The 14,920-nt window shown below is 47.7% G+C and overlaps 2 protein-coding genes across 3 annotated transcripts in view; one reads left to right on the forward strand and one right to left on the reverse strand.

The window, feature by feature from the left end:
* C18H16orf54 (chromosome 18 C16orf54 homolog) overlaps nt 1-14,920 on the reverse strand; it is a 55,748-nt gene that overhangs the window by 29,301 nt on the left and 11,527 nt on the right. Inside the window, exon 2 of one of the 2 annotated variants that reach the window (XM_058711676.1) lies at nt 3,993-4,113. The exons of the other annotated variant lie outside the window; for it this stretch is intronic. The gene's annotated coding sequence lies outside the window, so the exon portion shown is untranslated. The remainder of the gene's footprint in view (nt 1-3,992; nt 4,114-14,920) is intronic. 2 annotated transcript variants of the gene reach the window in all.
* On the forward strand, nt 11,861-14,264 carry LOC131501479 (zymogen granule membrane protein 16-like). The gene is made up of 4 exons (XM_058711681.1): nt 11,861-11,912; nt 12,820-12,881; nt 13,066-13,198; nt 13,872-14,264. The coding sequence occupies exons 2-4, from the start codon at nt 12,827-12,829 to the stop codon at nt 14,173-14,175; spliced, it is 492 nt and encodes a 163-aa protein (XP_058567664.1). The 5' UTR covers nt 11,861-11,912; nt 12,820-12,826; the 3' UTR covers nt 14,176-14,264.

The raw sequence follows: 14,920 nt of genomic DNA on the forward strand, positions 1-14,920 counted from the left end.
ACAGTATGGAGGTTCCTCAAAAAACTAAAAATAGAACTACCCTACAACCCAGCAATTGCACTACTAGGTATTTATCCAAGGGATACAGGGATGCTGTTTTGAAGGGACACATGCACCCCCATGTTTATAGCAGCACTGTCGACAATAACCAAAGCATGGAAAGACACCAAATGTCCATGGATGGATGAATGTGGTATATATATATACAATGGATTATTCCTCAGCAATCAAAAAGAATGAAATCTTTCCATGTGCAACTACATAGATGGAACTAGAGGGTTATTATGCTAAGCAAAATTAGTCAGAGAGACAAATATCATATGACTTCACGCATATGAAGACTTTAACCCAGAACAGATGAACATAAGGGAAGGGAAACAAAAATAACATAAGAACAGGTAGGGGAACAAAACAAAACTCTTAAATATGGAGAAGAGAGGGTTACTGGAAGGGTGGTGGGAGGGGACATGGCTAAATGGGTAAGGGTCATTAAGGTATCTACTCCTGAAATCTTTGGATGTAAATTAAAAACAACAAAACAAAACAAAAACTTCCTTTTTCTGTGTGTTTCATTTAGATAATTTCTGTGGCTATGCCTTTAGCTTCACTAATCTTTTCTTCTGCAATGTCGAATCTACTGTTGATTCCATTCAGTGTAGTTTTCATCTCTGACACTGTAATTTTCTGTATTTTTTTAAGATTTTAATTTTTTAAGTAATCTCGACACCCAACGTGGGGCTCAAACTCACAACCCCGAGAGCAAGAGTTGCGTGCTCTACCGACTGAGCCAGCCAAGCGTCCCTGACATTGGAATTTTTGTTTCTTTCTTATATGTCCATGTCTCTATTTAACTTTTAAAAAACATATGGAATACCATTATAATAGCTGTTTAATGTCCTTTTCTGCTCCCTCTAGCGTTTGTATCAGTGCTGGGTTGGTTTCAATTGATTGATGATTCTCCTCATTCTGTGTCATGCATAATCTGTGGTTGCTTGGCCAGCGTTGTGAATTTTACCTTGCCGAGTGCCAGATACTTTGGTAATCTGTGTGATTTGTTAGGCAGGTGCATAGTAGTGTTCAGCTTAGGGCTGATTATTCCCCACTACTAAGTGAAACCCTTCCTGAACACTCTGCCCTCCACTTTGTCACATTGCTAGTTGGGCTGGTGCGAAAAGGCCCTGAGCACAGCCGACTGCAGAGATGGCTCTCGTCCTGGTGTCCTCAAAGGACAAATCTCGCTTGTTTTCCTTTCTCTCTGGGATTGCAAGCCATGTTACTGCCTTTCATTGCTTGGTGTCCACTGTTTTGAAAACCGTTGTATCGTGTGTTTTGTCTGGTTTTGTTGCAGTGGTGGTGGCGGTTTCTGGAGGGAAGGTAAAACTGGTCCCTATGACTCCACCTTGAGGAGAAGGAGGGATCTTGGTGTGTGTGTTTCTTTTTTTTTTTTTTAAATTTTTTTTTTTTAATGTTTTTTATTTATTTTTGGGACAGAGAGAGACAGAGCATGAACGGGGGAGGGGCAGAGAGAGAGGGAGACACAGAATCGGAAACAGGCTCCAGGCTCCGAGCCATCAGCCCAGAGCCTGACGTGGGGCTCGAACTCACGGACCGCGAGATCGTGACCTGGCTGAAGTCGGACGCTTAACCGACTGCGCCACCCAGGCGCCCCGGTGTGTGTGTTTCTAAGAGCTCTCAGGTGATCCAGGGTGCAGCCAGGTGAGAGCCACTTTACAGACTTGTTTTCTCTGCTTGAAATGTTTTTTTCTCGGTCAAATAGAATCTTTGATTATCTCCTCTCCTCCATTTTCTTGGTGCTCTCTGGAACTTCTGTTAGATTAATATGGAATAGATTGGCCCTCCATCTCTTAACTTTTCTTTCATATTTTCCATTTCGTTGTCATTTTGTTCTACATCCTGAGAGATTTTTCAACTTTTCGTCTCATACCTTCCTTTGATTAACTTTTTCTTTTTTCTTTTTTAACATAAGTAGCCTTCATGCCAAAGATGGAGCCCAACGTGGGGCTTGACCTCACACAGGTGACGCTTGGCGATGTCTGGAGACATCTTTGGTTGTAACATCTATGGGGTTACTACTGGTACCTAGTGGATAGAGACCAGAGAGGCTGCAAAATATCCTACAGCATACAGGAAAGTCTCCCCCACCAAGCATTACGTGGGTCAGATGTCAATACTGTGAAGGTGAGGAAACCCTAGTTTAAGACCATCTGGGAGCAGGCTGCCACAGCTCACACCACCAAAGGCCAAGGCAAGGAGGGATCCTCCATACCCACTTCAGGAGACTTCCTGGGCACGTATTCAAGTTTGTTTAAAAGAGCTCGGGGCACCTGGGTGGCTCAGTTGGTTAAGCGTCCGACTTCGGCTCAAATCATGATATCGTTCATGGGTTTGAGCCCCATGTTGGGCTCTGTGCTGACAGCTTGGAGCATGGAGACTGCTTCAGATTCTGTGTCTCCCTCTCTCTCTGCCCCTCCCCTGCTTGTGCTCTGTCTCTCTCTGTCTCTCAGAAGTAAATAAACATTACAAAATTCTCCAAAAAAATTAACAAATAAATAAAATAAAATCTTAAAAAAAAAAAAGAAGAGTGCTTGGGTGGCTCAGTCAGTTGAGTTTCTGACTCTTGATTCGGCTCAGGTTATGATCTCCTGTTTTGGGGGTTCAAGCCCCAAGTCCTGCTCCCCACTGAGGGTGGAGCTTACTTGGGATTCTCTGCCTCCCTCCCTCTCTCCCCTCCCCCAATTGCTTGCTTGCCCGTGCACACACACTCTCTCTCAAAATATATACATAAAGTTTTAAAAAAGGTTAATATAATAAATTTTGTTACATGTATTTACAACAATAAAAATGTTATGTCTAAATAAATTAATAAGTAAGTAAAATCTGAATATTATGTATGTTCTGTTTTAATTAGTCATTCCTCAGAAAAAAAAAAAAAACACTAAGGGCATCTGGCTGGCTCAGTCAGTAGAGCCTGTGACTCTTAATCTCAGGGTTGTGAGTTCAAGCTTCATGCTGGGTGTGGAACCTACTAAAATAAAATTTTAATTTAAAATTTAAACAAAACAATAGAAGGGTAAACATTATTAAAACCAGGAAGATCCGACATGATCTAGAATCAAAATGGGATGTTTTGATTCTTAAGTATCTCTTATCACTTAAAAAAATAGCTTAACATTTTTGGAGGGTGCCTGGGTGGTTCAGTTGGTTAGGCATCCAACTCTTGATTTTGGCTCAGGTCATGATCTCATGGTTCATGAGCCCCGTATTGGGCTTTGTGCCAACAAGTGGAGCCTGCTTGGGATGCCTTCCTTCACTTCTGCTTAGATACCCCCTGTCCAATCTAGCCACTTGTATACCTTAACAGTTCTCTGCAGCCAAAGCTCACAGGCCCCATCAGAAGATGAAGGGACCTGGGGTACCTGGGTGGCTTAGTCGCTTGAGCGTCTGACTTTGGCTCAGGTCGTGATCTCACAGTTCGTGAGTTTGAGCCCCGCATCAGGCTCCTCACTGACAGTGTGGAGACTGCTTGGAATTCTCTCTCTCTGCCCCTCCCCACTTGTTTTCCCTCTCTCTCTCTCTCAAAATAAATAAATAAACTTAAAAAATGAATAAGAAAAAAAAGAAGGTAAGGGGACCAGAACGATCTCAAGGAAGCTAAGTACGTGTAGGGGCGACTTCCCACATGGCCACTTGTGAATGGCACATGGGTCCCTTTTCTCTGCCATGATGCCACTTGGAAAGTCACTGAGGTCCATTCTATACTGAGGCTTTCTGTAGCCAGCATCTGACCCCACACCCTGTGATACATGGCCGCCCACCAGATGTTCCCAGGAGAAAGGAGGGCCCAAGGGGCTGCCACAATTTTCCCAATTCCTACACGAAGTGGGCCTGCCCATACGAAGGTTCTTAGTCTGATTCTGGTGGAGATGGGTGGTCTCAAGAAAATGTTAAGCTTTATCTCCTCCACAACATACCTGGTCAGGATGGAGCCTCTCCTTAGACGATGAGAAACAGAAGAACTTCCTCGGAGCTCGCCTTGCATCAGGCAGTGTTCTGGAACTTTACTTCCGTTAAGTACATCACAACCACAGCAACCTGAGGAGGTAGGCAAAATTATTGCCTTTTTGTTTGTGTATGTGTGTGTTTTCAGATGAGAACAGAAGCAGAGAGAAGTGAAATAACTTTCCCCAGGGACCCAGCTTCTGAGTCCTGCCCCGTCTGTGCGCCTCTCAAACACTCCACCCCGCGTCTGTCTTCCTGCGTTTGTAGAACGTGCCAACTGCAAGAGCAGGTGACTGTTGGAGCCTCAGTCATATATGAAGGAAACGAAATCAGCTCATACTTTCAGCTGAATTGTTCCTGACACAAAGCAAGAATGACCGTGTCCTGGTGGAATGACCTCACCTCATTCCCATTTGATATTGTTATATCAATATTTGATGTTATATTGTTTTATATTCTGGAGAATGCTCTTTGTGAGGAGGAAAACAAATAGAGGAAACAAAGGAAAAAATAAGCAAAGCAACTTTTGCAGTTGCATTACAATTGATCGAGCCTTTCGGTAAGAGATGTGGAGGCTGAAGGCAAAAATGATAGAGGTTAGGGGCACCTGGCTGGCTCAGTCTGTACAGCACGTGACTCTGATCTCCGGGTTGTGAGGTTGAGCCCCATGTAGGATGTAGAGATTACTTAACAATCAGATCTCAAAAAAACCAACAACCACACACAAAGGCTAAAAAAAAGCTACCATGTAATCATAGCTCAATAAACGGAAATTAAAACCAGGTTCCCAGGGCACCCAGGTGGCTCAGCTGGTTAAGCGGCTGACCTCGGCTCAGGTCATGATCTCACAGTTCATGGGTTCCAGCTCCACACTGGGCTCTGTGCTCACAGCTCAGAGCCTGGAGCGTGCTTTGGATTCTGTGGAACCCTCTCTCTCTGCCCCTCCTCCACTCGTTCTCTCTCTCTCTCTTTCTCAAAAATAAAGAAATAAACATTAAAAAAATACTTGTGTCAAGTTGTATGATGCATTTACAAAGCTCTCCAGGATCTGAACTAAGCTAAACCATAAAAATAAAGCTAACTGCAAATGAGAAAGAAAGCCCGTGCTCCCTCATCAACCTTATCTGAAAGAAATGAAAAAGAAAGACCATATTTTTTGAGAATTGAAGAGAGAAAAAAATAAATGTTTACTCAGTATTATGTGTGCCAGAGCTGTGTCAGGGGCTTGACACAAATTGGTTAGACTCATTATCTCCTATTGCAGATGAACAAACTGAAGTTCGAGGATCACGGAGGCAGGGCACGAACCAAGCTTTACGACATGTCTCCTGCTGGGGTTCCTGGGTGGCTCAGTCGGTTAAGAATCCGACTTTGGCTCAGGTCACGACCTGGTGGTCAGCGAGTTAGAGCCCCACATCGGGCTCTGTGCTGACTGCTCAGAGCTTGGAGCCTGCTTTGGATTCTCTCTCTCTCTGCCCCTCCCCGTCCCCGCTCACCCTCTGTCTCTCCCTCTCAAAAATGAATAAACATTAAAAAAAAATTAAAGACATGTCTCTTACTAAGGCACCATTCTATGCATGAATTCTTGGCAGGTTGCTATAGGTTTCTGACTTTAAGAAATGATTAACGCATTTTGCAATATATACATGTATCGAATCAGCATGCTGTAATCCCTGAAACTAATATAATGTTACGTGTCAATTCCATGTCAAAAAATAAAATAAAGTAAAAAGATTATCAACATATTCTTCCATACCTGAGTCTGGGTCTCAGGAGCTGCTCTAATTATTACCCTAAAGGTGTCCCAACCCACTTCTGGCCTGGCAGTTTTGAACTGTGTTGACATATAAAAAATCATACCCTTTGATAGAGGTAGAGTTTACTTTTCTCAAGGATTTTTTTTTTTAAGAGCAGTTCACAATAGAAAAGAACATTTTATATTGTGAGCCAGTTACGCGTAGGATAGAGTATTTGACTGAAACGCTATCTCAGGAAATAGTATTTAGCCTTGTTACATGCGAGGATCTTACTTTCTCTATTTCGTTCTAAAATATGTTGGTTTGGGGGTACCTGGATGGCTCAGTTGGGAAAGCATGAGACTCTTGTTGTAGGGCTTGTGGGTTTGAACCCTACGTTGGGTAGAGTGCTTACTAAAGAAAATAAACTTAAAAAAATATGTTGTTTTTGAGCTGTTAAAATGATTTCATGGTCCACTAGTGAGTTAAGACCCACAGTCTGAAGAACTCTGTCCTTGAGGATTTTGGTTGATCTCGAGACCATTTGCTTCTCATGTTCCAAATGCAGAAATACAGGCTCTAAGAAATAGTGACTTTTTATTTTTTAGCGCTTATTTATGTATTTATGAGAGTTTGGGAGAGAGAGCCCACACAAGTGAGGGAGGGGCAGAGAAAGAGAGAGGGAGACACAGAATGCGAAGCAGGCTCCAGGCTCCGAGCTGTCGGCACAGAGCCCGACATGGGGCTCGAACTGTGAGATTATGACCTGAATCAAAAACACATGCTTAACCAACCAAGCCACCCAGGCACCCTAGTGACTTTTTAAAATTCACATGGCTAATGAGTGTTGGAATGGAGGACCTCAACCCACAATTCCGTCTTTATGTACAGTATGCTACCGAACAGGGTTTCACCAGAAGGTTCAGAAATAAGAAACAAGAAAACCCAAATTCAAGCCTGCCAGAAGAGAGACACTGGCCTGAAAAGACAAAGGAGGAGTATTTAATGGAATTCGCACCGCAGACAAGGCATGTGACAGTCATTTATGGGGCACCTGTAATGTGCCAGATGGGAAGCAGGAGCCTGGAATTCAGAGTCGGACAAGACAGGCCTTCCGCCTTAGAGTGGGCTTGGGGTTTGGTGGAGAAGGCTTCTGTGTACACAGATAAATTACAGCGCAGGGTAATCAGAGCTGAGCTGGGGAGGTAGCAAACACAGCTGGAGGCCAGAGAAAGGAATTCTGTCTGAAGTGGAGGGGCTGGAGGGAGACCCCTATGATAGAAGCCCTAGGGAGGAGTGCAGGGGGTGGTGCGTGCAAGGGGTGGTGGTGGGGGGGTAGGGGCTGAATGTCTTAAGGGTAGAAGATGGGCAGGTGAGCAGGACAGGAGAACATTTAGGCAGCCAGAGTGGCAGGAGCAAACAGCTGGCTAGTGTAGGGACTGGCATGTGGGTTACGAGGGACAGGAGGCAAGGTGTGGTGTCCCGATCAGATGGGGGCCCCCAAATGTGCAGTGACCACCTGGTGGAGGCTGGTGGCTTGGGCCGTGAAAGAATTCACCTGAGGCTGAACAAAGGAGATAGAAGCTTATGGAATACACAGCAAGGTTGCAGAGGAGAGGCTGTCTGAGAAGAGGCAGTGCGGGGGATGGGGGACTATTTTGGAAGGGGGAAGGTGAGGACTTATGGGGATGTATGGAATTCTCCCCTTTGGTGGTGGCTGTGCCTGGTTGTAAGCAGCCCATTGGTCAGTTAGAGCCTATAACTGATTCATGGAGGTGCCCCCGACCCATGGGTCTGTCTGTATTCAGCCAGGGGGTTGCCGTGGCCTTTTTCTTTTTTTTTTTTTTAAAGATTTTTTTTTACTTTATCATTTTTTTAATTTTATGTTCTTAAATTTACATCCAAATTATTTAGCCTATGGTGCAACAATGATTTCAGGAGTAGATTCCTTAGTGCCCCTTACCCGTGTAGCCCATCCCCCCTCCCACACTGCCACCAGTAACCCTCTGCCTGTTCTCCATATTAAAGAGTCTCTTCTGTTTTGTCCGCCTCCCTGTTTTTATATTATTTTTGTTTCCCTTCCCTTATGTTCATCTGTTTTGTATCTTAATATCCTCGTATGAGTGAAGTCATATCATTTTTGTCTTTCTCTAATTTCGCTTAGCATAATACCCTCCAGTTCCATCCATGTAGCTGCAAATGGCAAGATTTCATTCTTTTTTGATTGCTGAGTGATACTCCGTTGTATATATATATACACCACATCTTTATCCATTCATCCATCGATGGACATTTGGGCTCTTTCCATACTTTGGCTATTGTCGATGGTGCTGCTATAAACATTGGGCTGCAAGTGTCCCTTTGAAACAGCACACCTGTATCCGTTGGATAAACACCTAGTAGTGCAGTTGCTGGGTCGTAGGGTAGTTCTATTTTTAATTTTTTGAGGAGCCTCCATACTTTTTCCGGAGTGGCTGCACCAGCTTGCATCCCATCGCTGTGGCCCTTTTCTACCTCCTGTCACCCAAGCCTGTTTGCCTACAAGTGGCCTCTACAGCAGGGAGTGGAGGGACCCTCTCTGCAGCTTAGTGAGGTCACTTCTCTCTCAAGACTTTACTTTCTTCACGGGAACCATGAAGGGTGAACAGAAAAGCACTGTTCACATTTGCTTTTGTGGTAAAACCCTTTGTTCAAATGAAACCACCATTTACCCAAGGCATAAATGAGGAGACAGAGAATTTTTTTTTTCTTAACAGGAAACAGATCTGCTATCATTTGGAAACACATTTTGAAAAATCAGTGATGGGAGTCAAGGGGAAGATTCTCCCCCCTGGGGTGTGAATTTGCACCAGGATTTAAGAGGCTTTGTCTGAGAGAGGAAATATGCTCTGAGCAGGGGCCCCTTGAGACAAGGGTTGGGGGGTATGAGAGCTCACACTGTTCCTGCCTCCTGAGGTGGGCTCCCCCTCCCCCTTCCCCTCCACACACCCTCATTCCCCACCCTGTCCATTCTCCACTTTTAAAAGTGGAACGAGGGGCGCCTGGGTGGCGCAGTCGGTTAAGCGTCCGACTTCAGCCAGGTCACGATCTCGCAGTCCGTAGTTCGAGCCCCGCGTCAGGCTCTGGGCTGATGGCTCGGAGCCTGGAGCCTGTTTCCGATTCTGTGTCTCCCTCTCTCTCTGACCCTCCCCCGTTCATGCTCTGTCTCTCTCTGTCCCAAAAATAAATAAAAAACATTGAAAAAAAAATAAAAAAAAAAAATAAAAAAAAAAATAAAAAATAAAAGTGGAACGAAACCACTCGGTGGCTACCCTCACCTTCAGGAGGAATCCAAACTCCTGACCACAGCCTCCCAGGCCCTGTACTACCTGCCCGCCAGCTGCTACCCACACCTCCCCTCCCGCTGGCAGCCACACTTCCCAGCAGCCACCCTGCCCTCCCTGTACACTGTTCCGCACACTTCCTGTTCAGGGTTTGCCTACTCGTTCCCACACCAGGTCCAATCTTCACCCAAACGTCTGTAGTCTCTCCATCACTTCGGTCAGGTCTTCGCAAATGTTACCCGAGGAGAGGAGGGCCTCCCAGGTAGAGGGACAGCTTTCCCAGCCCTTCTCCTGGTTCACTCTGCCTCTTTTCCTCCTGGCCTAGCCCATGGGAACGAGTTGTTCAATTGTCCGACCCCCCACCCTGCAGCGAAAGCTCCAGCACTACGATTTGACTTCCTCTGTGGCTGTCTTTCCAGCATCTAGAATGGTGCCTCCAACATACAGATGCTCCATAAATGTGTTGAGTGAGTCGCTTTGCCAAGGGGCAGAGAAGACAGCGAGAGAATGAGTGTCAGCTGCCCTGCCATAGCAGAAAGCTTGGGGAGGCTTTGGACTTTGCAGCCTTGGGACTGGGCAGGGATGACCTTCACTGCCTGTAGGACTGGGGAAGGTCGGCCCCCAGGGGACACATGGGTAAAATGTGACAAGTTCAAACAGGAGCAATGGAACTGGACCTGATGGCATACCAACATTAGCTGCACCGTGGTCTAGCTGGTCTCTGGGACCCACAGACGATGAGCCCTGAGACCCCTCCCACTGGAATAAAGTTCTCTCTTTACACTCTGGAGAGGAGATGGAGGGCCTGCTGGGGGAAACCAGGGACCAGTCTATGGGCATCGGGGAGACTCTGACTCTCTGCATAGGTGGGGCCAGTGCATCAGAGTGAACCTATGACAAGTGTGATGGTCTCCCCCTGAGGGTCCCAGATGTGTCATGTATGGAAATATGAGGGTATTGTCCTGAGGTATTCACTGCAGACCTCTCTGGGCTACCATCTTTTTTTTTCTTAATGTTTTATTTATGTTTTATAGAGAGAGAGAGAGGGAGAGAGAGAGAATGAGTAGGGGAGGGGCGGGGGGGGGGGGGACAGAATCTGAAGCAGGCTCCAGGCTCTGAGCCATCAGCACAGAGCCTGATGCAGCTCTTGAACCCACGAGTGGTGAGATCACGATTGGTCCAATTTTTAACCAACTTAGCCACCTGGATGCCCCTGAGCATCTTTGATATCCAGTGTTTGGTTCCATCCTGTGGGATATACTCCTCATAAGGAAGACAAAAGACAGACAATAGTGAGAGAAGACAGAGGAAAGATTTAGAGAGAGAGCTTGGAGGAGGAGAAGAGACAAAGAGAAGAGGCAGAAGGAAAAATGGATGGAGACAGTGAATACAAAGAACAATCCTTAGAGCAGGAGATGATGGGGAAAGATCAAGACAAACGGAAAGAGAGAAGTAGGAAAGAAAGAAAATCAGAGAGGACAAGAGAGACAGAACAAAACAGCTGGAATGAGGGAGAAGTTATCTCACCAGGACATGCTTGTTTTGAACTTGAAATAGAGATCAGACAATGCAACCCTGGCTGCCCTCTTTGCTCTCGGAATCTCCAGGCGAAGAGCCCTGTCCTATTTCTGCCTCCTTAGGTTGGGGCTCCCTGGCTTTCCTGGGAGGAGTCCTCAGTCCTAGATGGTCTATGAGGGGTGGATACTCTATGTGTCCAGCTACTAGTCATTAATCACCAAGGCTAATGACTCCAGCTCTTCCCTGGGCTCCATCCATCTCTCTGCTTGGGAGGGCCCGCTGACTCAGAGGGTCAAAGAGCCAGTCCTAAAGGGGTCAGGAAGTAGGACTCAGGAGTCCGTCTAGAGACTCCGGTGGAACAGAAGGGCCTCGGAAGAGAAGAAATCTATGACACGAATCTAAGGCCTATGGGAAGGAGCTGTTGCCCCGTGTGGGCTTTATCCCCCAGAAGATTCAGTCACGGCTCCCAGGAGCCTCGAGGGCCTTGAGCCCAGAACTTCCCCCAAGGGAGGAACCGTGTACCGTTACTTCCTCAGCGTCCCACATGCCTCTTGGTCTGACTGTCTGTCTCCCAGGCGGGAGATTGACAGGTGTTAGTTGTCCACCTGCAGCAACACATTACCCTTCTCAGAAAAGTTTTGTAAACAGTCTGGCAGATTGGGGATGGATAGATAGGGCGGGGGAGGGGGGGAAGGCAAGTACAGCAAAGTATTAACCATGGTAGAATCTATGTGGTGTGTATGAGTGTTCACTGTATAATTTTTTAAATATTTCCTATGTTTGAATTTTTTTTCATATAAAATAATCGGGATGAGAAGGAAAAAAATTGTCTGGAAAATAGTAGACGCTCCTAAGTACAGGGTGTTGGGTGTATCATCCCTTCACAGGAGAATCTAGATTTCAAATGCAGGACAGTGAGGACAAGGTTTCTCCTGAAAGATGACAGATTGCAGGTAGGAGCACCTACAGAACACCCAAATAGGGGGGGTGACAACCTTAGACTACATCCAGAAGCACTTAGCTACTTTGCCCACCAAAAGCTGCTGGCCCTTGGGTTTGTGACCTTTTCTCAAGTTTATTCTGCCCATCCTGAGATCTGGGCCTTGGCCCAGAGTGGACCCACCCTGCCACATGAAACTCTTGCGGGGAGAGGCAGGATATGGTATTCCAGACCCTGCCTGACAACTGACCCTAGAGGCTGACCATGTTTGCTCAGGTGGTGAGGTTCACACGATAAAGAGCAGGCAGAGGGCTTGGACCTGGTATAAAAGACCTGGAAGTTTCCAGGTGATTACTTTGCACCTGGAACTGCCAGGTGAGGGGTGACAGAGGCCTGGGCTAAGGGGTGAAAGGGATGACTGGATTTGAGTTGGGGGGAATTCAAGCGGCGCTGGACAGCAGCCTGCCTGGAGTGAGCGGCAGGGGAGACCTGTGTGGCAGCTACCTGGGGCATCTGAGGGAGGTGCAAAGATATTTGGGTCTCAGAGGAAGGACTGGAGACACCTGGGATGCTCGGGGTATCGATACAGCCAGATTTGTGTTAGTGGAGAATGAATTATGACTAATAGACCAGGCATTTGGAATCTGGTATCTTGAGCTGTGGTCCAAACTCGTTGTGCAGTTTCTCAACTGTTCCGATTCTGGTATTGGCACAGTCTCGTCTATAATCACCCTCACTGCCTGGGTGACACAAAGACACACCCCTAAAATGCTCCTTTCCTTCTGATTTGAGACCCAGCTAAAGCTAGGAATTTAAACTCTGCCCCGGAGGTCCCCAAGGCAGGCCCATATATCACAGGCAGGTTGCAGTTAGGTTTTGCTCAGAATCCTGGTTTGGTAAACTCAACCATCTCTATGGTTTGGAGATGGCTTCCACTTCTTTGAAACTCTTTTCCTGCTTTGTGCCAGGAGGGACCAGGACTTACACGGGTTGGTCCAGACAGAGGCTTAGGACTGATCTTCTGACTCAGGATGGAACAAGAGGGTCGGCTACCTCGAGACCAGGGACGACATTGGGGTTAAGGACACCATACCTGCCAGGAGCAGGACTAAAGACTAGGGGCAATCCTTTCTGAGCCCAAGACTGGGTCAGTTAGGTCTGAGTTGAGGGACAAAGAGGGCCAAGTCTCAGTTGGAGGTCTAACCCAGGGAAGCATGGGTAAATGAAGTACAAAGGAAACAGGGTGAATGAACATTGACGTTCTCCTTTCTTTCCCCTCCAGCCCCAGAATGTTGACCATTGCTCTTCTTGCCCTTGTCTGCGCATCAGCCTCGGCCAATGCCAGTAAGTGAGAGGCCAGGAGCCCAGTATTAGCGTCATGGGAAGGCAGCTTCCTGCTCTGCCAGTGGCCAAGGCTCGCAGGGGCTGGCTTGGGGTGGTGGACGTCGAGTTGTGGGAGGTGTAGGAGTGGTGAGGAGGGACTAGAGCTCTTGAGATCTCTCCTTCTGACGCCTACTGTCCCCTCCAGTTCAGGCTAGGTCCTCCTCCTACAATGGAGAGTATGGAGGCGCTGGAGGCGAGCGATTCTCCCATTCTGGTTACCAGCTGGAGGGCCCCATCACTGCCATCCGGGTCCGCATCGACAACAACTACATCATAGGGTAAGATTCTTTGTGTGTCTGTGGTTTGGGGGGTCTTCTCCTATCCTACCACACTGGAAAGTTCTCAGTCACTTTGAGTCACATCTGTTTCAGTCAACAAGTCCCAGGGATAACTTGGGATGTGAAAGGTATCAGGAGGCTGGGGTCTGAGGCCGGTGCTGCTACAGCCCTACAGCCCCCAGCGTGCACGTCTTGGGCAAATCTGTACCACAGCCGCTGAGGCGCTGGGAAGCTGGCTACCTTGGCCCCACCTGAGGTGTAGGTCCCCTCTGGCATCCTCCATCTTGGCTGACGCCTCTCCCCAAAACATGTATCCTTCTGATCCTGGGGCAGCAGAGTCTCTTCCCTCATGAAAGCCATCCAGAAAGGCCCATCTGCTTCTTTCACGTAGGGGTTGGGGGCAGAGCGGGAACCTAGATTTCAAACTGAAGCTCTACCACTGTCTGGGAGGCTCCGGCCAAGTTACTTTTCCTCTCTGAGCCTATCTGTCAGCAAAAGGAGTTGAAGTTCCCAGTAGGACCTCAAGGCCTCCCTCATCCCTCACACACCTTGGGACTGGCAGGGGACCTGTCCTCCCTGGCCACAGTTTGCAGGTCTCTTGGCTTGTAGACCAAGAGGTCCTGAATTCCAATCACCCTGCTCAGTCTTCCCCCCCCCCCGCCCCCACCCCTAGCCTCCAGGTGCGCTATGGCAAGGTGTGGAGCGACTATGTGGGTGGCACCCAGGGAGACCTGGAGGAGATTTTCCTGCACCCCGGGGAGTCAGTGATCCAGGTGTCTGGCAAGTACGACTACTACCTGAGGAAGCTGGTCTTTGTGACTAACAAGGGCCGGTACCTGCCTTTTGGGACAGACACAGGCAGGAGTTTCAGTGCTGTCCCCTTGTACCCCAACACCGTGCTACGCTTCATTAGCGGTCGCGCTAGCAGCCTCATCAATGCCATCGGCCTGCACTGGGGCTTCTACCGCAGGTATTGAACCAGTTGCTGAACCGCTGCAGCCGGCTGTGAGAACCGCCTTACCACTAACCTCACCTACAGGGTTCAATAAAAATAATAATAAAAGGACATAGCTGGCACTGGAGTGTATGTGGGTGTGTGCAGCTGGGACCCGCCTCCTGACTCTGGCTGTGGATGTGTGAATGTCCTTTCTGGCTATCTATAGACGTCTTTCTGGTGAAGAGTGGGAGGGAGAGAGAGAGGTGTAAAAGCCTTGGGCTTTTCTTCCTGGTTTATGGAGAAGAGATAAGATTCTGGATTGCTCCAACTCTTTTTTTTAAGGATAGCTCCTGAGACTGTTTACCCAAACTGGAGTTAAGCCTGAGGGTGCAGCCTAGCTTCCCCCCCAAACCCCAGATGTCCCAGTCTCTAGCCCTTGTCTCCCCTTGAGAGAGTGTTCCCCCACCAAAAGGCTGTCACCTGGTTCTCTTGGCATTAACCCACTTGCTGTCTCTGGGTGGCCTGGGCCACTCTCCTTCGTGCTTTCCCAGAATCCACCTGTCTCCCGAAGCTTGGCCTAAGTTTGTGTCGAGAACTCTTGTCTCTTACTCCAGCCTAGTCCCTCCCCACCTTTGCCCATAAGCACTGATGCTCCCTGCTTAGCTTAGCTCGCTCAGAATTGGGCTTCTTTCCCTAGGAAGCCGCTACCTCCTCAACAGCTTCTATTCTGCCAATTCCATCCTCAAAAAAAGGGCATTCCAAGAGGGATAGATGTCCATGGTGGG

The sequence above is a fragment of the Neofelis nebulosa genome, chromosome 18, assembly GCF_028018385.1.
Source record: "Neofelis nebulosa isolate mNeoNeb1 chromosome 18, mNeoNeb1.pri, whole genome shotgun sequence".
NCBI lineage: Eukaryota > Metazoa > Chordata > Mammalia > Carnivora > Felidae > Neofelis > Neofelis nebulosa.

Coding starts and splice junctions, on each gene's coding strand:
- LOC131501479 (XM_058711681.1), top strand. CDS start 12,827: ATGTTGACCATTGCTCTTCTTGCCCTTGTCTGCGCATCAGCCTCGGCC. Junction 12,882..13,065: donor ATCAGCCTCGGCCAATGCCA/GTAAGTGAGAGG, acceptor TGTCCCCTCCAG/TTCAGGCTAGGTCCTCCTCC. Junction 13,199..13,871: donor GACAACAACTACATCATAGG/GTAAGATTCTTT, acceptor CCCCACCCCTAG/CCTCCAGGTGCGCTATGGCA.